Below are 24,996 nucleotides of genomic sequence, written 5' to 3'. Positions count from 1 at the left end.
TAAGAAGTTACAGCTATAGAGAAGAAATAATATAGCATTAAATAAACAGTGCCACTAGTTGGACAGCTTCAAACAAATTGGTGCTCAGATAAGCTAAAGTTATAAATAAAAGCCGTCTTACACTGCCTGGCAACAGAAAGTCCTCCTACAAGGGTCGCAATCTGCCAGTGCCATTTGCGCAATCATGCCTCTCTCTTTTTGAAGCGAGTGCACAGAGGTAGATGACAAATTATACATTAAATACATACATACTTCAGGGAATGCTACTGAGGCAGTGTCTGCTGTGAAGTGGCAGCTGAGTAAGATGTTACCAGGATATTTCTCAGTCAGAGCTACTGACAGTGTCATATTGTCCAGAAAATCCCACCGTGGGTGATATGTCAAATGCACAGAGAAGTGGAACAACAGCTTTTGTTATTACACACGAGGGAACAAAGTCGGAGAAAGAGTGCTTGAAACCACACTCTGCCCTTGGGATCTGGGAAGGGATCTTGCACTATGAATGTAAACATAAAGGTTTAAGATTCATGCTTAGTAATATTTATACAGTGCTCAAGAGCCACTGGCTGAGAAGCCATAGGAATTGGTGGAAGTCTCACGATGCTGGCAGATCACCAGATATGCATCCACCATGAAAGAGATGTCAAGGAAACATCCCAGAAACACTCCTTCTGCTGACAGAATGCCTGAAGCAGGATAGAGTCTGGGGAGGGACAGGGGTGACACAGAAAAGGAGAAAACGGGCTTAGCACCCTATCCCCTTCCCAACCACCCAAACTTTGGTGGTGCAAGGTCCAGGTGCAAATAATTTCTGTTCCATTGAATTCAATTACAGTGGTTCTAAAATAAAGAGTCATTGCTATGCCAACCACCACCTTGCTAGTATTGCCCCAACAGAGCACAGGATCTGGTATAGCTCAGTGCTCAATCAAAGCACACCATCCCCAGTATTTAATGCTAGACATGGAAACCGAACTCAGAAGACTGGGCATGTGGCAAGAGGCAGTATCTCTCTAGCCTCATGCTTTGCAGACATAGAGCTCTTAAAGGGGTACTTTGATAAGGGGAAACAGAGACTCTGGGTGCTCTGCACACAAAGGAAGCACTTTCTAGAAAACAGCCTGGACTCGGAAGACACACGGGATGGGAACTTGAGCGCTCATTTGCCTAGACCCAGGCACCTTGCCTTGGAACCTCAGATGCAAACACGCAGCCCCACTCCATTTGCGCAACTGTTTGTGGCCTCTATGATGGTTTTTGATCCTCTTAGTTGCATGTAGCCCTCAAGGGTAAGGATCTTCCAAGCTCAACCAACCCCTGAGGCTGAAGCTTGAGCACTCAAGTGTCACCACTCCCTACTTTGAGACTCTGGAGATTGAACCTGAGATCTTCTGCATTTGAGGCATGTGGTCTACCACCCATCTACCATATGGAGAGGGAGAATCGCCGGTGTCGTTTTCTGCGACAGTTCAGTCTTGGCATCCTAAGGCATCCCAAGCAGCTCTTGACTAGCCTCCCCCACTCCAGGCCAGACATTTCCCATTTCCCCACAGCTTTTCCACTGCTGGATGTGCAAAGAACACAGCCATGTGGATTTCAGGCTATAAACTGTAAACAGCTCAAACATCAAGCTCACAGAGGGATGTGTAACCTATCCCTGTGGTGGGTTACATAAACTGATATGTTTTAAATTATACATGTGTATACAGCAGGCTGAGTTGGCTTATTTGATAACAAAACCTCGGCTGCTGAGAACCACACTGTAAATCTAAAATCCAAAGATTTGCTCTGTCCTCTGAACACCTCTGTTGTGTAGAATAGTGGGATCTGGCATTTCTGTTAACAATATATTGGTTAAGAAGAGAGCAGCTAAAGGTTCTTTCCCATTCCATCCATCCATCCATCCATCCATCCATCCATCCATGCATCCATCCCCAGAGCTACTGCTGACAATTCACAATATTTTTAAAACCATAGCACTCTCATATCCTTTTTAACATCTCTCTCATGTGAAGCCCTATCCACTGCAGTTTGCTGTGTCTCTGGTCTACCGTCAGTGTGCAACTGATCCATCTGCTAGCTGCCAAAGACAGAGTTTGGTTGCAGGTGGGTGGCTCTGAGTGCTGCACCTCTGCTGCATCCAAATGGCTTGTTGGCTGCTTTTATGTAAAGCTGGTTTGCAGAGACAAGTTGTGGGTGTGAAATGGAACAACGTCCTCAAAGATTAAGGGAAACAGGCAACATCAAATGTTATGGCTCTGTCTCCTGACAACCAGATAGCCATAAGAGCAATTGGTGAACACTTACCATTGTTCACATAGGTCTTGTTTAGCTGTTATACTCAGGAGTAAGACCAACACATGACTGAGGCTTCCTTGAAGAGCCCTACCCTGACGTCAGGCATATTTAGGGAGAGCACTAGGTTGGCAAAGGCTGGAGTAAGGTATATTTAATCAGTTTAATCAGTAGCTTGGGGGTGGGGGGGCCAGCCGCACCGGGCGCAACATCTGGGGGGGCGCTCGCGCTCGCACTCTCAGCTCTCTGCCCCTACCTGGCTCACTCACTCTCTCTCACTGCAGTGCTGGCTGTGCGAATCCGATCCAAGCCGCTGGGTCGCCGCCCACTGTGTGTGGGGGGGTGCCAGGCGTGCGGTGCGGAGAGAGAGCAAGGGACTATCTGGGGGAGGGACAGTGCAGCGGCCGCCCAGCGCAGCGCTGAGCGCGGGAGAGAACCACACCAGACCAGACCAGGCAGCAGCAAGAAGAAGCTGGCAGCGGCGGCAGGTTAGGGGTTAGGGGGCGCAAATTACTTGCCTTGCCCCGGGTTAGGGGGTGCAAATTACTTGCCTTGCCCCGGGTGCTGACAACCCACGCTATGCCACTGCTTTTCACCTTACATAGGAACTGGAGAAGCAAAAAGAGGGAAATGCTACCATTGGATAACTGTTTAATTCATAGCATGTAAAAATCCAAGCTGACTACAAAGATGAGAGACAATGGAATAGCGTTAGTGAAGGTAGACCATGTAGGATTTGTTTACCTATCTCATCCTGAGCCTTCCAGTCCTTTGAAAAAGAAAATTAAAAGCTTATAATCAGATGAAAATGTACATGCCGTAAGAAAAGCAACTAAAAAGTAAATCTAAGCACCACTTATTCTCACTTCACATCTTGTACAAAGCATTCACTGTTCAGGTCAATGAAGAGCACCACAAAACAGATTTTAAATGGCTGGCTTTGAAACGCATCTATCTATATTTGGGAAACAACATTGCAGAGAAGAAGCCCTGAGAGAGCTGAAAATGCCAAATATTCATCTGCCATAGGAGACAAATATTACCATGGGTTTGACGTGACCTGAAGGGCTGGTTCAAATAAGAAGGTAAACTCTTCATTTCCCTACACTTGATGACTCACAAATTGAATGTTTCTCATCTAGGCTGTGTCATATACAGTGGTCAGAACTGAGACAGGATCCAGATGTTACAGCAGAGTCAAAGGTCAAGAAAGCTGTTGTTCGAAGTCCCAGACCAAATGGGAAGCCTTTAAAACATTAATCATACAAAACATCCTGGGGAGGGAAAGGCAAGTGCAAGCTTAGCTATTATGTTCCCCCAAAGGATGACCACTTTACCCACTTCCTAGGCCTGAATCCCAAGGACGCAAACACACACTCACAATACCATCTGCCTCAGCACTTGCCCCCAAACCGCAAGAAGCTGAAATGTGAGGAAATGGCTCTTTGATGTCCCCATCCTGCAGGGCAAATTATAAGAGAGGAGGAACCCACCCACCTCCTCTTATGCCCCTTAGTGGCTCACTGCCCTCCACAACCAAAGCTACAGAGATGTAGGAATGAGGTGCTGAGCACTGAGGTGAGTCGGGACAGGACTCTGGGGACCCCACTCAGCAACTTGGCCTTTGCCATCTTGATAAAGATGGATGTTTTCACAAGGCAGCTAAATGTGGCAAAACAATCTTTTACCAAGTGAGATAAAGACATCCCTTTCCAGTCCAATTGCAACAGAGCAGCCATCACTCCCCTCTCTTCCAGCGGCTGAAGCACTGTCCCTCCCTGGCTCCTGGGATAGTAAAAGCACAAGTCAGGACAAGGAAAGAGACTGGATGTGCCCTACTCTGTATTGACTAAACCTCTTGTGATGAAACAGTGAGCTAAATGTGTGCAGTCTAAGGTGGCAAGTGGGAGTTTTCTTTACTTTTATGCAACTGAGCTGCAGACATGGAGGCTCTCCTGTGCAACACCACTAATGTACCGCAAATGCTCTGGAGGGAGACGTTCATGGGCTGAGGGAGCAATTAAATTTCCATGTCAGTTAATCTGCGGCATTCTGCTGAGATTGCTAAGAAAGAGTCCGGTCCATGCCAACTTTGTGATAAAACTATGACATTTCAGCTTCAGAACAGTGTAGTCATTTCACTCAGGCCACTGAAAAGTCTGTGTTTTTCACTTTCCCATTCCTTGGGGAAGGGCTACAGCTCAACAGGAGAGTGATACTTCCTCTGAATGCAAAGAGCCCTGAGTTCAATCCCTGGCATCTTTAGGTAGGGATGGGAAATACTCCTGTCTGAAACCCCGGAGACCTGCTGCCAGGTAGTATAGCTAATACCGAGTTACATGGACCAAGTCTTGAAAACAGCCCTCCATGGAAGGAGGTGATTTGCAGCCAGAGTCAGGGTACAAAGGAAGCAGAAGATTACCCTTCCTTCACCAGGTACAACGGCTTCCTGAAAGTGGCCTCTGCACAGCAATTTGGTTTGAAAATAACCTCTCACTGACTCCCATGGGAGGCTGCTTTCCAGCTTAATTTCTCTGGGGAGGAGGGTCCAGGACTTGGGCCAGGTGTGGAGGCTGCATGAGCTGCATTTGGCTCATGGGCCAGCAGTTTCCCATCCCTGGAACATAAGCACATAGGAAACTGCCCTATATTGAGTTAAACCATTGGCCCATCTACCTCTACCTATTGTCTACATCAGTGTTTCCCAAACTGTTTTTGGACTACAACTCCCATCATCCCTAGACAGTGGTCAGAGATGATGGGAATCATAGTCCAAAAACAACTGAAGACCAAGTTGGGGAAACACTGATCTGCATTGATTGGCAGTGGCTCTCCAGGATTTCAGGCAAGGGGGATTCCCGACCCTACCTGGAGATGCCAGAAGAGGACCTTCTTTGTCTAAGGCAGATGCTCTACCATGGAGTTACTGCTCTTCCCCTGGTCTAAGACATGTACCTAGGATGCCACTGCCCTAGACCAAATTTGAACTGGAGAACCTGTGACAGAAGGTTTCTGCTCACTCTTTATCCTAAGTAATCAAGTTCTGCTAAAACTAAGGGTGTGCCATGTGCAAGCTGGTTTCAAATTGCAACCAAGGTCTGAAGATATTCACTTCTCTCTCCCTCTCCCTCTCCCTCTCCCTCTCTCTCCCTCACTCTTTTAACCAGAAACCTTTTAAAAATGAAAACCACTTTACTTCCTGCAGCGTTTCATAAAAAATCTGCTTCAAAATAGCTCCCAGTAGAAATGCTTATGATGGGTCCAGGGAGGAGTATGTGTGTTTCACTTTTTTTACTGACTGGCAAACATAAGCAGTGAGACAGAAAGACACTGTTCCACTCATTGCTGTCTAGGGAGAAATCTCAAGCTGTTAAGTGTCTGAGCCATGTACACTCTCTCTCCTACACTCCTCCTACACATAGGGAAGCAATGAATAAACTGGACCAAACTACATTGGGAAATGGGACCTCCCTGACCTAGCAATCCATCACCCATTTCAATCGGAGCCAATGGCCAAAGAAATGAAATCTATATGAGTTTACTAGTTAGTTTCACAAAGCACTGAGGAGGAGGAGGAGAGGGGGAGGAAGCAGAACAGGCCACAGCAGGAGGTGAGATGCACTGTCAGAGCTCAAGTCTTTTACCATGTTGAAATGCCCTCATAGAAACTAATGGGAAAACAGAGATGTTGTCCAGGATGCTGTTTTTACCTGAGTCTGTGTCCCAGTTCACTACTGGATGCACCTCAGCAGCCATCTAGATCCTTAGATCCTTAGATTTGCTCCTGCTTTTTCAGCTACTTGCCATAAGAGCAACAAGCACCACACAGCAGTAAAGATACATGCCTTAAGTTCCTTGATGCTGGCTTGGTTTGCAATTAATGGTAAGCCAGAGCATGGCTTACAATTACTGTGTGAATGTGCCGTCTCCTCCAGACTTTTTAATTTAGCCGAATGACAGTAAAGTCAAGTGTTGGCTTAGCATGTCTTCTGACCATGGGGTCATGGTGAAGGTCTCTTCTCCTTAACCAGACTATGTAGCAAGAACAGACCTTGGCTACAGATTGTGGTTGAGGAAGAGAGACCTGAACCACAATCCTGGGTTCAGATGGCACACTAATACAGTCCTTGCATTAGTTATAGTGCTGAGCTACAGGACCAAAGCAGGTATGAGTTTTTCTCTGGGAGTGGACACACTTAGCCATGGTTTGGCTTAGCATGATGTGCAACTGTGGTTGTTATCTTTGCAGAGAGAGATGTTTTGAGAACCAGGAGTATACGAGGGCCTTTCCATGGTGGTAAAATGTTGCCTCATTTATTTGCAGTAATGCTGCAAGGCTATCAACAATTGCTAGGGAGCAAGTCCGCTTGGACACAGTGGGATTTGCTTTTGATTAAATATGCTGCGGATTGGGCTGTTAAGCAAATAAGCGAAGGGTGAACTTTTTTTGTTTAATCCCAAATCGCTCTCTTCTAAAGACTCAGAAGCCCTGAAGCACTCCTGATGCAGAAGCTGTTTTGCTGACAGTTGTACAGTATATCATGTGTTGTAGCAGAAGCTTCCCTTTACTTTTCCACTTTAAATTATTTAACAACATTTTATGCTCTATAATTTTATGCTTGCTCTTATTACCACAGAGCTAGACAGCAAGTCAATAAGAGCCAAGTCCCACTTTTTCTTTCTTTGTGGTTTTCAGTCTGCTCCGCTGTACAGCCCCTCCATTTGCTGGCATGAACTCGCATTCCTCCTCCCAAGAGAGGCATCGCATTCTGACCCCCTTTCTTTTCCTTTAGTGCTTTCTCAAACAGCCAAATCAGCACGAAATTGCTGGAGGAAGCTACAACACAGCAAGCAGAGCTGGGGGTGGGGATCTTGCCTGCGGCCCAGCCATCAGGGACCAGAGTGGCACTAGGAATGTGAGAAGACACTGAAGTATACTTCACCGAAGCAGGGGAAGGGCATGAAGACTCGCTGTGGTAAATACTGCAGTCTGGTGAATCCGGGGTGCTGAGGTAATCAATGCCGATCCCATCATTCCTTCACATACAGTTGCTACGGTAACAGCCCCACAGGTGTGAAAAAGGAAGCAGCAGTATATTCTTTCCCCTTGGTTCCCTCACCATCCTCCTCTCTGAAGCAGACCAACAGAACACTCATCTTATAAGGCCTGAGGAGAGGAAGGTGGGAGTCTGAGCGATGGGCTGGGCCCAGGGATGGAGCGAGCTGGAAGATGCAGCTGGATGAGCGTTCATAGCTGCAAGACTGTTTTTCAAAAAGGGGGTGGGAAGGAGGATGGTCCTGCAGGAAGCAGTCTAGCAACCCCACCCTCAAATGGCAAGAAAGTGTGTGGAGCAGGCTTCCTCAGACTTGGCCCTCCAGATGTTGGCCTACAACTCCCATGATCCCTAGCTAGCAGGTCAGGAATGATGGGAACTGTAGTCTCAAAACATCTGGAGGGGCGAGTTTGAGGAAGCCTGGTGTGGAGGATGTCTAAATTGAACGCATCGCAAAAGAAGGGACGGATTTCATCCTCCCCGCCATTTTCTCTCCCCATCCCTCTGATCTTTGCTGCTTTGAAAACAAAGGAAGAGTCATTGAGATAAATTGGACTCATGGGACCGATAAATATTATGACATGTGTCTGCAGGCACACATGTGTCCACAGTGGCAGATGTTTTGCCAGGGTCCCATCTGCCCACTGAAATTAGCCTGGAAAGAAGCCTTCTTTAGCCAACTGCATTGCAGAGGCAGTTACAGGGGTGCTACAGCTGGCGAAGGGAGTTGTGCCATGTATGCGGTGCCCACAACAGCTTCTCCAATTTGCAAATGTGCCCACGGTTGGCAAGCCCCTTTTTAGGTCTTTGGGTTTAGAATATTTTTCTTTGCTACTCACTGTGAAAGAGTAGGCCACTAAATTTATTTGAATTTTGCACTATTTCAGGTCAAGTAAGAAAGTAAGAAAAGCCTCCTGGATCAGGACAATGGTCCTTCTAGCATAGCATCCTGTTCTCACAGTGGCCAGCCAGATGCCTATGGAAAGTCCGCCTATGGAAAGGAAGTGATGGCAAGAGTAGTCTCCCCTCCTGCAGTTCCCAGCAACTGGCATTCAGAAGAATGCTGCCTCTGATGGTGGAGTGGCCATCATGGCTAGTGGCCATTGAGAGCCTTTACCTGATTGTCTTTCAAAACCATCCAAATTGGTGGCCATCACTGCCACCTGTAGGAGAGTGTTCCATGGTTTAACTATGACTGGCAGGAATTTTTTCTGTCAGCCTACAATGGATTGGACTTTGCTGACCAGAAGGGGCTCTCAACGTTTCCAGCAGGAATCTTTCCCAGCCCTATCTTAATTGAATTGAGACTGTTTTGCAAGCAAAATATGTACAATACCCCTAAGCCATGGTCACTCTTATAGGCAGATGCAGTAAAGGCTTCTGAGATGATTCACATTTTGGTCATTTCAACTGTTGTGCCACACTCAAATTCTACATTCCCAATGTATTCTTCTGTTGGCCACAGTACTGATGTACAAAATGAAATCACTGATCTGGTGATCCCTGTGAAGTGGCCTTGTAATTCCTGCTCATCAGTGCATGGACACTGAAGATGACTATGGCTGCATATATATATATATAGAGAGAGAGAGAGAGAACACTAACATAAAGCATGCTGAACCAAAATAAGCAGGACGTTGGATTGGGAGCTTGGAACTTTTGAAAGGCTAACTTTAAAACCAGCTTTCCTGCATGGATGACTGGGGCTGTCATAAATTCCAACAGCTATCATGTCACACACCTCAACCCTGTAATGCTAACATTTTTCAGAATTTCAAAGTTCAGTGCGGAAAGATCCCATTTCAAAGTAAAACAGACCAGACTGTGTCAATCAAACAGGCAGAGAGATGACAGGTAACTTCCAGTAATGAGTACAAGTTGAATATTGTCCCTTCCAACTCTACAGTTCTATGATTCCATTCAGAATTCAGAAACCAGCTTGTACAGCTGGGTGCGGGGAGGTGTTGCTATAGTCAGGCCCAAGAAGAAGGTGGGCAAAAGGCACCAAGTGCCAGTTGTTGGTTCACTGGCCTGGAGCCTGCTATCATGTCAGGTACCCTGTTCCATTGGAGCTTCAGGAGCTCTCACATATCTTATTCTCAATACCAGCTATATAAAGAAGCTGTGCCAGGACTTCCCAGTTTAATTTTGTATTCACTCATTCATCCTCTCACATTTATAGCCCACCTTTCTTCCATCCGCAAGGTGGCATCCATGTGGTTCCCAGGTAGTCATCTCCCCATCCACTGACAAGATCCAGACCTGCTTAGCTTCTGCAAGGTGATGGCCTCATTAGCCTTCAGACCATACCTTGGGGCCAGACTCTCTTTACTTTTGCCTTCTTGAGTAGGGAAAAGCTTGGAAAAGTGGTTTCAGAAAAGAGAAAATGATGTCCCATGCAATGTGAGAGATAGTGGGGAGAATTTAGGATGGCTGGTGATGAGATCAACAAATGGGCACCAACATATCAGGATGTGAGATGTTTAGAGGCCAACTGAGATCACCATTCTATATTTGCTTCAGGATCCAACCACACTTGCTGTGGGAGGGGTCACAGCTCAGTAATAGATGATATGCTTTGTATGCAGAAGATCCGAGGTTCAATCTCCAGCATCTCCAGGGAAGGCTGAACAAGACTCATGTCTGAACCACTGAAATACCACTGTCAGTCATTGTAGGGATTGTTGAACTAGATGGACCAATGGTATATAGCAGCTTCCTTTGCTGCTTCCCATGTGAAAATAGCCTCCTCCAACACCTCATCCATGGTACCAAGGGTTTTCTAAAATCCTGCCTTTCTAACTCCTAAAGAAAGAGAGAGTGATTTAGAGAATATGAGAATGCTGCCAACAGAGATTGTCTAGCCTAGCCTATTTTGGATCCACCCGTCTGCACCTATTAAAAAATGAATATGGAACTCGGGCTGCAAGCTGAATTCCAGCTAAAAGCTTAAATCAAATATTTACCCTCTATAGCCTGCACTTAGATTGAAACAACTACACATTGATGAGGAAATTCTTCCTGTTCTACAGACAAAAGAGAAAGCATTGGGAATATTAAGCCTTACGTTCATGTTACAAATCACAATTGCCTACTGCTTGCCTCTACTCTTGCTAATTTGACCCAATCCTGCCCGCAATTATTAAATGTCATTTGATCAGCAGGTTTAGGAACAAAGCCAGGTGAAAAATGGATTTGAGATATTAATACTTAATTCCCTTATAATTTGTTGACGAAGCTACAATCCATTTCAGTGTTGATCCCTGCAATCAAGTGTTAAAATGTGGTAGATATTATAGTTGTGGAGATAAATTCATGTTGAGAATTTTAGGGATCTCCAAATGGAATAAGTGGGCAACAAACCAGCAGAAGGGGGTTAAATGTACATAAGTGGAAAGTGATGCTCATAGGCCCAAAAAGCCTAGTTTTGAGCACTGGAAGTGATGACAAACCAAGTTAACAGATATTGGGGTCACAGTGCATAGCTCTCTGATAGCCCTGCTCCCTGATGATGATGATGATGATGTATATGCCAGCCCTGGTTTCAGTGTCTCCTGTCCCCTGACTCTCAAGTGTTGAGTGAAAGGTTCTGTAGAAGGCATCTTCAGGTGTTTGACTGAACTCAGTTAGAGTCCTCCATGCAGTTGGGAAAACTGGGCAGGATTCTATAGAGGATTCTTAGTATGTTTCACTGAATGCATGAACATTCACCCTTTGGTTTTTCCTGCTCAATGTTTAACCTGGTTAGAGTCAGCAGGTGCATCAGCAGTATGGCTGGTGTTCACAGCCCCTGCAACACCCTGCACATGTTCTTTGAACATGTGGAAAGAAAAGTCTGAAGGTGCCTTATAGTCCTTTATGAAATCATACATAGACAAAATGCATAGAGATAACTTTCTTTCCCCTCTACATCTCTCATACCAATGGAATTACTAATGGATTTGAGATAGTCAGGACTTCTTAACCTGGTGTACATATTTGTGGCCACAACAGATGGTGGTGGTCACTAGCTTAAAGGTAAAGGTAAAGGACCCCTGACAGTTAAGTCCAGTTGCGAACGACTCTGGGGTTGCGGCACTCATCTCGCTTTACTAGCCAAGGGAGCTGGCATTTGTCCACAGACAATTTTCCTGGGTCATGTGGCCAGCATGTCTAAGCCGCTTCTGGCAAAACCAGAGCAGTGCACGGAAACGCTGTTTACCTTCCCGCTGGAACGGTCCCTATTTATCTACTTGCACTTTGACATGCTTTCGAACTGCTAGGTTGGCAGGAGCAGGGACCGAGCAATGGGAGCTCACCCTGTCGCGGGGATTCGAACCGCCAACCTTTTGATTGGCAAGCCCTAGGCTCAGTGGTTTAGACCACAGCGCCACCCGCGTCCCTTCGGTCACTAGCTTAGGTGTGTTTATAAGGGGCATCACAGAGGACAGCTCTATCCACAGCTACTAATCTTGATAGTTTTAAATGCACCCTCCTTGTTCAAAGGGCAACACGACGCTGAGTATCATTTCCTGGAGAGAAACAACAGGAGAAGACTATTGCCTTCATGTCCTATTTGCAGGCTCCCTAGAGACACCTGCTTTGTCACTCTGGAAAACAGGATTCTGGACTAGATGTGCTGTTGATCTGAGCCAGCAGGACTCTTCTTGTGTTCTTTGATGTAGATTCCATTTTCAACAGAAGTCTATTTTTCATAGAAACAGAATATATTTTCAATGCTGTAGAATTACACTGGCTTGGATCCAGAGATTTCCCCGGCATGAATGGAAGGCACTTCCATTTATTCAATGGAATCTTTGGATCCAAGCCAACATTTCATATACATTGGAAAGAGGCGTCTCAAACTATTAGTGCAATCTCTGTGCAAGGGCAGAGATCACTCCCATACTTTTTAGGAATGATGCCAGTCCAGTTTTAATTTTCGAGGTATTAAGGCTCTGGCATGGGCAGCTTTAGATCCAAGTTTTAGTTTCTATTCTGAGTATTTAATTCTGCTGCTGCCACCAATTCCCCCATCCTAGAAATAGAGAGAAGTGGTGCGTGGCCTTTGTCTATTTCTGCCACATATCTGCTTAGGAATACAGTGGGGAGAAGTGAGGGCCCGGGTACACACACACACACACACACACACACACACACACACACACACACAAAAGGCAGCCACTCTTATAAGGAAAGGAGAGGTCAGACAGGTCAAGATTTTCATTGTTAAATCTTCATCCTCTCTAACTCGTGCAGCTGACAAAGGTCTGGCTCCACAAAGCAATTCAAAAACAGAATATTCCCACACTGCACTTAAGCTAAGGATGCTGAAAGAAACTGCAGCACCAGAAACTTAATGAGGGCAAAGCTGATTTCTGCTCCAGTGAAGAAATGAAACATTTTCTGTCTGGATTTGCCTGGATAGATGGGACTGTATTCACTGGCCTTGACCTATGCCCAAGGATGAGAGAGAAATCTGATTCAGTTTGCATTTAAAGGCAAACCTACCTAATTGGTACCAGCCAAAACTAGGCTAAGGTGTCACACAAAAAATCATATATTAGCGAAACCAACCTAAAATACATCATATGAGGGGAAACTACTTTGTAAAAATGTGTATATTAGGTAGAATTGCATACAAAGATGTGTATGTTAGGAGAAACTCAGTCTAAAATACTGAAGATTTTTCATGATGTCTTTTCCCCCCTAAAAGGAATTACAGATGCATGTGGAAATATGGAGAACAGAACTTAATACTGGAAAAATGAGAATGTGGGAGAAACCAAATATGAGATAGTCATCCATCCCTCCCTGTGCCTCAAGTCCACACTGACTTGGGTATCCTCAACATAAGTCTATTCACATGAGCATTTAACTCATGCAAGTAGACCTACCTGGAGGCATCTGAGCTGATAGAGACATGAAGAATGAGGCAGCAGCAGCAAGTACAGACCCACTTTCTTCCTCATGCAGTTCTATTCACATGAGTACTTAACACTCAACTATGTATGGAATACAGATGGTATCTATAACTAGCCTATGCCACGATGCCTCCTGTAATTGAAACCCTTAATAGATCTGATTCTCAGTGGTGCAAAATTTATTTCCCTGAAGAATGTTGTAAAACATGCGGTCTAAATGCATGGCATTATATACTGGCAATTTCCAATCTGAGGGAAAGAGCTTTGTCATAATGTTAATTATTTTTTATTAGTTTCATTATATGCTGTCAGGAAACTGACATCAGAGCAAAAGGCAAAGGAGAGGCTCTCCGATTCTGCAGGGGAAGGTACCAGCACTAGGGGGAGACGCAGCTTGATAGAGGGGGAAGGAAATCAGCGTAACACCAAGGATCCAGGAGAGCAAATGGGGGAAGAGGGGGAAGGGCTCCGGGATTCTTCCTTGGAAGTCAGTGAGGAGAGCCCTGGTCCTCCACTACCCACGCCCTCCTTGCGCAGGAGACTCCCGAGCAATGAGAGGCGGAGACGATTGGGAGTCAAACAACTCTTATGCTGGCAAAGGTTTAAGAAACGCCCACAGACAGATTCTGCTAGCGACTGAGGCAGCTACGCTGAGATGGGCTGTGCAGTCAAGACGGTTTAACCCAGGCAGTTAAGCTCCCAAACGGGGGGCAGTTTACACACAAGTAACTCCAAACCACTACATATGCTTAATGGGAAATAAAGGTGCAAATGTTCAAAGATCATTATACATATTGCTTAGTATATACCAACTGTTGGTGACCTGGATTCCTGCTAGTACCTGCTTGGGAAACAGGTATCCATGGAAGGCAGTTAATGAAAACTGCTCCTTGTTACTTGTGTAAGATGCCAGAAGCCTTGAATCAGAGCCTTGGCAACACAGCACAGAAACCTTTGCTCCCTGCACCACCATGGAAGAAGGTCTGCTCTTGGCTGCACTGTGTGATATGTCCAGATTTAGTACTACTGCCCTTCAGCAGACTTGAGGAACCAATAGGGGCCTGGCTGAGATGTTGATATTGGTTTGGTTCATCCGTCTGAGTTGTCCCTAAGAGAAGATAATTTGGCCTCCCTGATTCCTTACTTGTTCACTCCAGAACCTGACCAACAGCCTGTTTTCAACCACATCATTTGCCTCTTACCAGTTTGGTTCTTATCTGCCTGCATTAAAACCAGGTCATTATTGAGCAATAGATATTATTTATGTAAACGATTTTAATATGCCTGCATAGTGGCAAACATAGTATGTAATCTAAGCAACATACAATGACATTATAAAAGAATACAGTTTAATGACCTTTGAAAACAATAAGGCCAGTACACTCATAAAACAAAAATATGACAAAATGAAAGTAGCATTATCTCCACAGCCCAATCAAAATAATCTCATAAAAGCAGCAGAGGAGAAGTTTGAAGGTTAATGTGCATAACAGACACATGACCACAGCTCAGAGCAGCACCACTTCATTCCCACTTCATTCTGCTGTGTTTGTCTAGACCAAACGGTTGTAAAGGGAAGGAAGCAATGAAACCGAAGGAAATTGTGCTTGTCAACTCCAGATGTTTTTGTGTGATTGTAATATTACTCCACATGTGATCAGACGGGGGGGGGGGGGAGGAGCAATGTTAAAGCTGCAAACTATATACCCACTCATCAGACAGCAAGTCTCATTTAAGTCAAAGGGACTTATATCTGAATAGGTACATTTGGTATTTTGCTGCTAGTTGCCTTGGGCCCTTGATCTGGCCTAGACTATGTCTACATATCAGGTTTTTTCTTGCCATCATGTTATCAGGCTCAGTGCGACAAGATTTTTATTACAAATGATTTTAAGAAAAGCAACCAGAACAAAGAACGTTGTTGTAGAATTTGAATTTCTGAGTTGCAGGATAGGATATTTTAGAATATAAATCCATGATCCATGGTTCGAGACTGAAGTTAAAATCTTGTTTTTATTATGTATCCTACTTCAAGAAACCTAGTCTGAGTCCAAAAGCTAATGATCAGTTAGCTGATCTGTAGATCAAAGCACATTCCACAGGGTCTGTTTCTGTTCGGAAAACAGCTTGCTTCAAGAACATGTGTGCCTGGGTAAAGCCTTTTGTGGATTGTAATGTTCCTCATTGTAATCTAGGCTTAAAATGAAAGACGACTGGGCCAACAGAAGCACTGAAGAACTAGGCTGTGGGAAGGATTAGCTATGTAATTTATATTCTACTCTTCCAGCCAAAAGCTCAGAGCAGCTTACATGGGCCAGCGAGAAGTTTTTTATTCAGGTCCACGGGTGCTCATAGACCTTTTTTGGATTACTCTGCACAGGAGTAGAAGACTGAATGGAAAGTATAGAACTTCTTCACTGCATAAACCGATGGCTCTAGACCAGGGGTAGAGAACTATGTGGCCCTCCAAATCTTGCTGGGCTAGGTGAAGAAACTGTATCTTTATGAGGAGAAATATATATGGTAAGTAATGATGTTTCTATGCTATAAAAACTGTTAGGTTTGTAAATAGTTAACTGTGTAAAAGGGGGGAAGTGGTCTTTTACTTCTCTCTGAAGCCAGAGAGATATATTGTACTGCTAGGAAGTTGTGGAACTGATACTGTTGCTAATGAGGTGTCATTGTAACTTATGAGGTTTCAGCTGCGACAGTGGTAGAACTCATCTTTTATTTGAATCAGTAGAATCTAAAAGTTCAGGTTCTGACAAGTCCCTTTGTGGGCATTTCATTCAAACTTACTGGACCATAGTTATAGGTCAATGATATTTTGTAAATCCAGTGAGACCATAGCAATTGGTGAGAAATGGAGGAGCTCACCAGATGCCAGTGAAGGCCTATATTGGTGACCCCAAGCTCTGAGCTTTCATGTTAATTTTCTGGGTCCCTCTAATAGGATCTTACACCTTGAAGCAGGTATACAAATTGGGCTGGAATCAACTATTTCAACTCGTGAGTCCTGCCGGCAGAAGCTAGTGCAAAGTCTTCTACTAGTGCCATGGGGCTTTTTGTCTCCCCTCTTCTCCCTGCATACCCCCATCATCCCTCCTGCAAACTGGCTCAGGGGGGTTGAGGGGAAACCCAGAACAGTGCATTGGGGGAGGGAGGAGAAGGGAGATTGCTGCAGCTGGCAAGCTGATATGCTGATGGAAAGATCTCCTTAGAACTATGCTGAATTCCACCCATTGAAAAGAAAAGGGACAGGTTGGTGGTCCAGCAGTGAGACATCACACCACATGGTGATCCAGAGGTGGAATCCTCTACAATCTGATGGGTGGAGTAAGTAAAATATAGCAGGTGCTCCATGCTCTTGTATTACATCAGGAATGGCTTCATTGTGTGGGTTGGTTTCTTCATGTATGGAGATATTGTGTGTGTGCATGCGTGTGTGTGTGTGTGTGCACGCATGCATGTGCATGCGCTTACTTTGCAAAGCAAGAGCTTATTCTAAAGTAGTGCAAAAAGGAGAGAGCATACGTACATTTTGCTGTCAAGCAAAAAAATAAAAAAAACTAATTGGAACTGATACTGAGACATTTTCGAAACTGATTGTACTTGCAGTATTTCTACAGTGTAGGCCTCGGTGACCTTTATATAAGTAGATTAAAGCTTTGTCATTCTCATCTGCAAGCTGTGTGAATTATTAAAGCCATGCAATCTTAAGGTTAAACTACTTCTGAACAGCAAACTACATTAGACGTGAGCCTTTCTTAGGAAGGTCATGCAAAAGCCATCTTCCTCGGAGAGGATGCAAACGAGGAAATTGGTAGAATTTGAGGCTGATTCACCCATCAGCTGAATCAGTTCATCGGCTGCCACTTAAGAGGTGCAGTCCTATCAACACTTAACTGGTTGTAAACCCAACTGACCTCAGTGAAGGGTTGCTTCTGAGTAAACATAGGACTGCACTGTAAGTGACTCACAGGGCTGCATGTGTCGACCACAGAGTGAAGAGACAGTAAAAAAAAAAAAAAAGTTCTCTGTGGTGTTTGCTGGGTAGCAGCCACTTCACACTTGTATGTCATCAGTTTATGCTGCAGCTATCAAATGATAAACATGGATGTGTGACTCTGTCCTTGCTCCCAGGTAAGTGTGATTGGCACTGCTGCATATACGCTCCCAGCATCAATTAAAAACACGGGTTTGAACAGCAAATGTTACTGCTAAAAAAAATGCTAAAGAAAAGAAAATGAGAGTTCCTCTCCAGTGCATGATTGCTTAAATGCAAGGAAGGAATGCCTGTATCAGTTTCAGTTTCTCACTTTTTCCTATCTTGTGTGTAGATCACAATGTTTCCATATCAGGTTGTGATACACATATACCGAGACTCTCTCTCTCTCTCTCTCTCACACACACACACACACACACCTTATCATTTTTGTTTGTACACATTTCTCCTAATATACATATTTTTTTGCAATTTTGTCTAATAAACATCTTTCTGAAGCATTGTTGTCTAATATATTGTACGTTTGTATTTTCACTAATATATGCTCTTTATGCACACTTCTGCCTAACATACATATTTCTGCACAAAGTTTGGGTTGGGACACCGCATATCATAATTCAGAAAAGTGTGAGTTTTGGAGGACAGCTGCATTTTGGTTCACATATTGTTTTGAGGAGCGTGGATTAGAGAGATTAATATTGAAGCGCAAGCAAAACTAAATCTTACAATTGGCTTCTGTTTAACGCATATTATTTTATCAACAACTATGTCTATCTTTAATTTAATTTAGCTGTTCCATGTTCAAATCCAGCAGCTGCAAATTTATAATTCTACCTACTGAATTGCACTGGCTTCCCTCAGCAATAGTAGTTTTATAAATGAACAAAATGCTCCAATTATTTACGCACTAAATCCAGGGACAGCTCCAAGTTAAAGAGAACTGGGTTCACTCTGTTGGATCTTCTCCTCTACTGATATGTCCTGGTGGGCTTACCCGAGAGTGGTAGTCATCCACTGTGGCAGCACCAATGCTCCAAGAAGCACTGGATGGCTGGGTCTAGCTGTCATTTACATTGTCTACAATGTCCCAGAGTAACAGTACCTAGGAGGAATTGCTGAAAATGTAAATTGTGGCTATACCCATCTAGCTCATGTCCCAGGGCAGGTGTCAGCAGTTGTGCCCCACCTCAGCACTGGTGCCCCAACAGCTGGCCAAGGATAGCAGATATGGAAGCGCATCTCAATGAAATCTCAATGGCAGGGGACTACTGATTTCTCCTGTCATTACTCTGCTTTTCTATACAGCCATGCCTTATAGTAGGCATGGGGAACCTGTGGCTCTCTAGATCAGCCTTTCTCAACCTGTGGGTCCCCAGATGTTGTTGAACTACAACTCCCATCACCCCTAGCTAGCAAGGCCAGAGCTCAGGGATGATGGGAGTTGTAGTTAACAACATCTAGGGACCCACAGGTTGAGAACCGCTGCTCTAGATGGTAGAGAGAAAGGTCGTGCTGTCACTAAGTATTAATGTACCATTTAGGTGCACTTGGAGTGGGTTATACTGTTTCATTCACTGGTTTCTTACTAAAAGATGTATAGATCTCTTAGGTAAATAGAAATTTTAATTTGATGGAAATATACTCCATTAGAGTTGCATATATTTCCATTTTAACAAAACAAAATTAAAGAAATAAATAAATAAAATTCCTTTCAGTACCACCTTAGAGACCAACTAAGTTAGTTATTGGTATGAGCTTTCATGTGCATGCACACTTCTTCAGATACCGTTTTCATTTTAAGATAGTGCTCACAAAACCATAGCTACAAGCTTTTTACACACACACACATATGTATTCCCGGTCCCTTTTTTCCATGCAATCACTCTCCATGAAGTCCCCAAACATACCACCACCTGAACAAACAAACATGCACTGCACTCAGCAGGCAGTTTCCACGATAATGGCAGCATTACTTGGAGTCCCCAGAATTACAGGAAACCCTGTACATAGCCATGTACTGAACACCAAACGCCTGTTTGCAAACTGGGGCATGCAAGGAGTGATCTTGTGGGACAAGAGCGGAGCAGTTGAGAAAATGCTGAATCCCATGTGAACTGGTCAATTAATCTTTTTTTATCATTGTTCAGAATTTATATATTCTTTAATAGAAAGTCCAGAATTAGAACGACAAATTTTTATTTCTCCTTCTCAGAGAGGAGATAAATATATTGGGTGGGAAGAGACATGTGTTCACTCTAACTGGGTTAGTAAATTTGTAAAAGGAGGAAAAAATCCTGTATCTTGCATTTCTAAAACTATTTGGAAAAAGCCCATTCAGCTAAAACATAATTAGGTTATGGATGCAAGACCTAACATAGGCAATGTGGGAACCACGTCTCCCTTACATGTATATGAATACCAGGCAGAGGCACACCTGGTTGTTGGCAATACTGACCCCCACTGGGAGTGCAAAAGTCACCTATCAGACGGTGGAGTGTATGGCATATGTGTGTAGTGACATGCCACTGCTGTTGCGGGGAGATCAAGCATGGAAGTAGCTTCTTGTCTGTCTTGCACTGTGGCACAAAGGAATGCAAGTGGTCTCACCCTTCCTCCTCACTTTGCCCTCACTCAGGACGCTTCAAATACTTGGGTCACATAAAATGTACTAATTTCTAATGTGGTTATTATGGTAAAGTTATGGGGTGGTGGTTTTTTTTGGGGGGGGGAGGGTTGCTGATACTGCTCCTTGCAAGGGGCCCAAGGGACCCTAGGTACGTTCTACATCAGCAGGGCCCATAAGCAGGCATTTATCTCCCTACCATAACCAGGCCAGCAATGTACAGTGGTACCTCGGGTTAAGAACTTAATTTGTTCTGGAAGTCTGTTCTTAACCTGAAACTGTTCTTAACCTGAGGTACCACTTTAGCTAATGGGGTCTCCCGCTGCCGCTGTGGTGCAGTTTTTGTTCTCATTCCAAAGCAAAGTTCTTAACCCGAGGTACTATTTCTGGGTTAGTGGAATCTGTAACCTGAAGCATCTGTAACCCGAGGTACCACTGTATTTCCAATACAGTCTCCTCTCCAAGCCCCCCACTCCCAAACCACAACAGCTTTTTGTTTTTGTTTTTTTACTGTAGGGAAGAATTTCCCCTTCCTCTGCATCTATGTATGAAAGGGGGTTTCACAAACTGGTGTGTGCACATTTATTACAGGGTTAGCCAACATGGCTTTGCATTACAACTCTGACCATATCCTATCATTGACTATGAGGTCTGGGAGTGATGGGGGTTTTGGTCCAACAATATCTGGAAGGAAGCATGTTGGCGACCCCTCAATCAGCAACACTTTGACAATGACAATTCTGAAAGAAGGTGGGCAAAACATGCCCCTGTGCTAAGTGACATGTGCTACTTCAGTAGAGTGGAAAGCAGAGTTGAGTATTCCTTCCCTTTCTCAGTTCAAACCCACCACACTAAGTACTCCTTCTGAATTTCTCTGGGCCCAGGATGGCATGTGCCAGCCATGTTTATATTGGGGTGAATTAGTACATTTGAACTGAACTACGCATAATGAAGACAGTTTGAGAAAGCATTGTCCCTATAGCAGTAAACTGTGTCCACAAGGTATAAGATTCAGACTAACAGTAATGTGCACTCAGAAGTAAGTCCAAGTGAATTCTATGAGGCTTACTCCCAGGTAAGGCTGCAATCACCAAAACCCCAATGCCAGGCTGGGAGAGAAAGTTGCATTGAGTGACAGCATCCCTCTACTCCATTCTGCTGACTCAACCCAACCAGCCTTCCCTTCTGTTGGCCCAGACCTCCCTCTCCCACCCACCGAACATGATGGTTTCATTGCCAGAACAGTCTAACAGAAGGCTCTTAAACGGGGCACTTTGAGGGTAGGACTGAGCCATCTTATCAAAGGAACAAGACAAGAATGTGCGGGGGGGGGGGATCTGTGTGGATAAACTTGATATTAAGATTTCCAGAATATTTGCCACTTAGTAATTTATTTCCAGCACAGATGTATCCTGTGGTTGTTTTTTTAAAAAAGGTGAGTCTCCAAATGATGGCTCTTATCTGACTTTGTCGTACTAAACAGATATCCTCCAGGATTGTTTAGGGTAGTGATATACATACGCAAAGCAGAATGATGCACAGGGTCTAAGTAGATGACTGCTTTAAAAACCTGAAAGATACCTTCAAAGCACACACTTCAGTCCAGAATATTTCACACCTCCAGTCACAGGTAAGACTCTGTTACATTGCATTTTCTGGGTTTGAACAACTCTGCTTAAAGTGGAAAGTCTAGCTGTTAAAACATTTATGCCCGGATGGATTTTCTTTCTAGATTTTGAAAAGGACATGTATTTTCAGCCTCTGTCGGGTCGTTATTTCTCTCTCTGTGTATTCCTGTTAAATTAATGCGCACCTTCAATGTGTGCCTTTTTATAGGCCTGCTCAACGGATAAGGCACGGCTTTTTATTTCAGTAGCATACTATTACAGGAATATTCAGTAAAAGTAAGAGTTTTGCACATTCTGACACCTGCCTGAACCCACAGACTGCATTTCATTAGCTCCTTTTATTGGGCAATGAATTAAAAGGTTACACAGATCGTAATGGAAATAACAACTCATACACATGAGCCATAACCCATTCTATGAGTCACTGAATAAATTGCACATTGCAAGTCAGCTGATTCCAAGACACTTAGCACTTTTACCTTAAGCTCCCTGATTATTTTTTGATTAGTAGAGGAATAATGTCTTTTGGTTTCAAAGACATTCATCAGGGCCTGAGATGAGAGATGAGCTTGTCAAAATTAAAATTAAAACAATCAGATGTGGGCCAAGTCGCTTTTCTAAATAAAGCCTTTTAAAAAGAGATTTGAAATATGACCCAAATCTTGATTCAAAGGTTCGGAAGTAGCAGGTAGTTGATAATACAGCCAAGCCCGTGAAATCAGCCCTTAAGTTACTCTTTTCAGCTGCTATATGCACTTCTAGAACTCAATGGGACTTTGGAATGGACATGTACCAGATTGCACTGTGTGTGTTGTGACATTTTACCTTGTGATTTTATTGCTATATGGTGCAATATGTATTGTGGTTTCTATATAAGCCACATCAGCTGTGTTTACACACAACAGTAAGCCAACCCATGACTTAGCATGAGTGTGCAAATATGTTTGCTCCTGGGGTGGAAATCACAGACACTTTGATCCTTCCTGGACCTTTCAGTTCAGTTGGGCAGCGAAGCCAAGACTTGGCTTGCTATGATGGGCAAACCAAGCCATGGGGATAGATCATGCCCCCCCTCCTCCATGCCCCCCCAATCTTTTCTGGAGGTTTCTCCCATCCTCCAGAACAGATTTGCAGACAGTGAGGGGATGGACAGGAGAGGAAGGGGAAGGAATATCTCCTTGCTCTAGGGGTAATCCTTGGCTAGTGCAAACAGTTAATTGAACACCTCCTTTTATCTTTACTGCAATGCACTTAATTGCTCCCCGCCCCAACTCAAATTACAAACTATTCTCTTACCTTGCCAAAGCTTCCTTTCCCAATTGCTCGAAGTATCTGGAAGTGATCAAAATTCACTGCAAAAAAAGACAAAGAAGTTCTGTCATTTTTCATTAGTTTCCCACCAAGGTATTTCATAGAGGCATTCCATTTATAATCATAAATGAGGTGTAAGAGTGTTGGGCTTGGATAGCGGAGACCTGGGTTCAAATCTCCAATTCAACCCTCACTTTCCTAGAGTGAGATATAAATGTGAAAAACAAAATATACGAACACCAAGGATCCACATATGCAGCCATAAGCCGTAGTGCTCAAAATGTTGCCCGATAAACACCAAGGAGTTGTGAGTTGCTTTTTGCTAAAGCACAGTAGTGGAGACTTTTTAAGGTTAAAATTTAAAACATTCATACACTGGTCTCCTTTACCAACAAGAAACCCAGACCTTTTCAGAACTCCACTGGCAGCATTCTAGACAGTCTTAGACATACACATGCACTCTCAACTACCACACTCTCCTTATACCCATCACAACATTTGATCTATGCAATTCTTACTTCAATTAAAAAGCGGAATATTTTATCAATAATCAACCAATAATCATCTAAAGGTAAAGGTACCCCTGACGATTAAGTCCAGTCACGGACGACTCTGGGGTTATGCACTCATCTTGCTCTATAGGCTGAGGGAGCAGGTGATTTGTCTGCAGACAGTTTTTCCGGGTCATGTGGCCAGCATGACCAAACCGCTTCTAGTGAACCAGAGCGCACATGGAAATGCCGTTTACCTTCCCGCCAGAGCGGTACCTATTTATCTACTTGTACTTTGACATGGTTTTGTACTGCTAGGTGGACAGGAGCTGGGACCGAGCAACGGTAGCTCACCCCGTCGTGGGGATTCGAACTGCCGGCCTTCTGATCGGCAAGCCCAAGAGGCTCAGTGGTTTAGACCACATAAAGCAACACACTCATTTGCTCCAATTTTCTCCTCTGAGGTGATACATGCAACCTCTCCCATTCTCTCACCTAGGGACATTAAGCCCCTCTCCAACAAAGGGTTTTCACCCTGTGGGGATTCAGGCATAGCCAATAGCACACATGTAGCATCACAGTCAATCAGACAAAAATAAATAAAAGTAATCACCCTTAAAGAAAAATAATGTGCCCCCACCCCAAATAAAAAGTTTGGGTCAGGTGCTCAAAATAACTGAAGAGGAAACAAGTGATTCCACTACCGCCCACCCAGTTTCCAAAAAATCTTAAATGTGTATACTGTATTTTTCACTCTATAAGACACACCAGACCACAAGACACACCTAGTTTTTGGAGGAGGAAAACAAAAATATATATATTCTGAATCTCAGAAGCCAGAACAGCAAGAGGGATCGCTGCGCAGTGAAAGCAGCAATCCCTCTTGTTGTTCTGGCTTCTGTGATAGCTGTGCAGCCTGCATTCGTTCTATAAGATGCACACACATTTCCCCGTACTTTTTAGAAAGGAAAAAGTGAGTCTTATAGAGCAAAAAATACAGTAATCTAGAATACACAGTACTCTAAGCTTCTTGGAGGAAAGGTGGAATAATAATAATATAATAAATAATTGCAATACTATTCAGTCTTTAAAAGGCTGTGGCTTTTGTTTGTGAGTGATGCAACAGAGTCATGGGGAATATGCAGCAGCCCACATACTTGTCACTTCTGTTAGGAGGAAACTAACATTTAAAGAAGAGGCTGCTGGCATCTGCTTGGTTGATTTATGGCTCCATTTGAGTTTTAGCTCCTAGCTAATTCCAGAACCATAATGGGATATAATGGCAGCTAGGAAGTGTGTTTATACATCACTTTAATTATGTTTAATGTTGCCTGGATCTGCAGACAAAGCAGCTAGAAAATTATTACTACAAGAATAATGACCATGATCTTTAAAAAGTACTCATAGTGTAAGATGCTATGTTACGTTTACCTAGCATAATAAAAATCTATGGCTCCTAAATATAAACATTTTTGCTTTTCCGAATCCTGATTTAAGTCTCATGTGAAGTCAAAAACAGAATCCCACTTCAGTTATGCCTTGATTGGCTTAATTTGGTTGTGCTTTCCTGCACACGTTTTATAAGATCTCTGGCATTTTCTAGGAGGTTCTTCACACAACACAATCCGGAAGTAGGAGCTATAGCAAAATGTGGCAATGTGTAGTCCTCCTGTTCAAGATATCAG

At 43.9% G+C, this 24,996-nt stretch overlaps 1 protein-coding gene across 1 annotated transcript in view; it reads right to left on the bottom strand.

Moving 5' to 3' along the window:
- Positions 1-24,996, bottom strand: part of STK32C (serine/threonine kinase 32C) — a 160,140-nt gene that overhangs the window by 46,503 nt on the left and 88,641 nt on the right. Inside the window, exon 2 of the mRNA XM_083506003.1 lies at positions 22,806-22,861. Coding sequence (XP_083362129.1) covers positions 22,806-22,861 — 56 coding nt within the window. The remainder of the gene's footprint in view (positions 1-22,805; positions 22,862-24,996) is intronic.

This window comes from Podarcis liolepis (genome assembly GCF_965112155.1).
Source record: "Podarcis liolepis genome assembly, chromosome: 5".
Classification (NCBI taxonomy): domain Eukaryota; kingdom Metazoa; phylum Chordata; class Lepidosauria; order Squamata; family Lacertidae; genus Podarcis; species Podarcis liolepis.
Note: the sequence above shows the minus strand (reverse complement) of the source record. Positions and strands in the feature narration are given on the sequence as shown.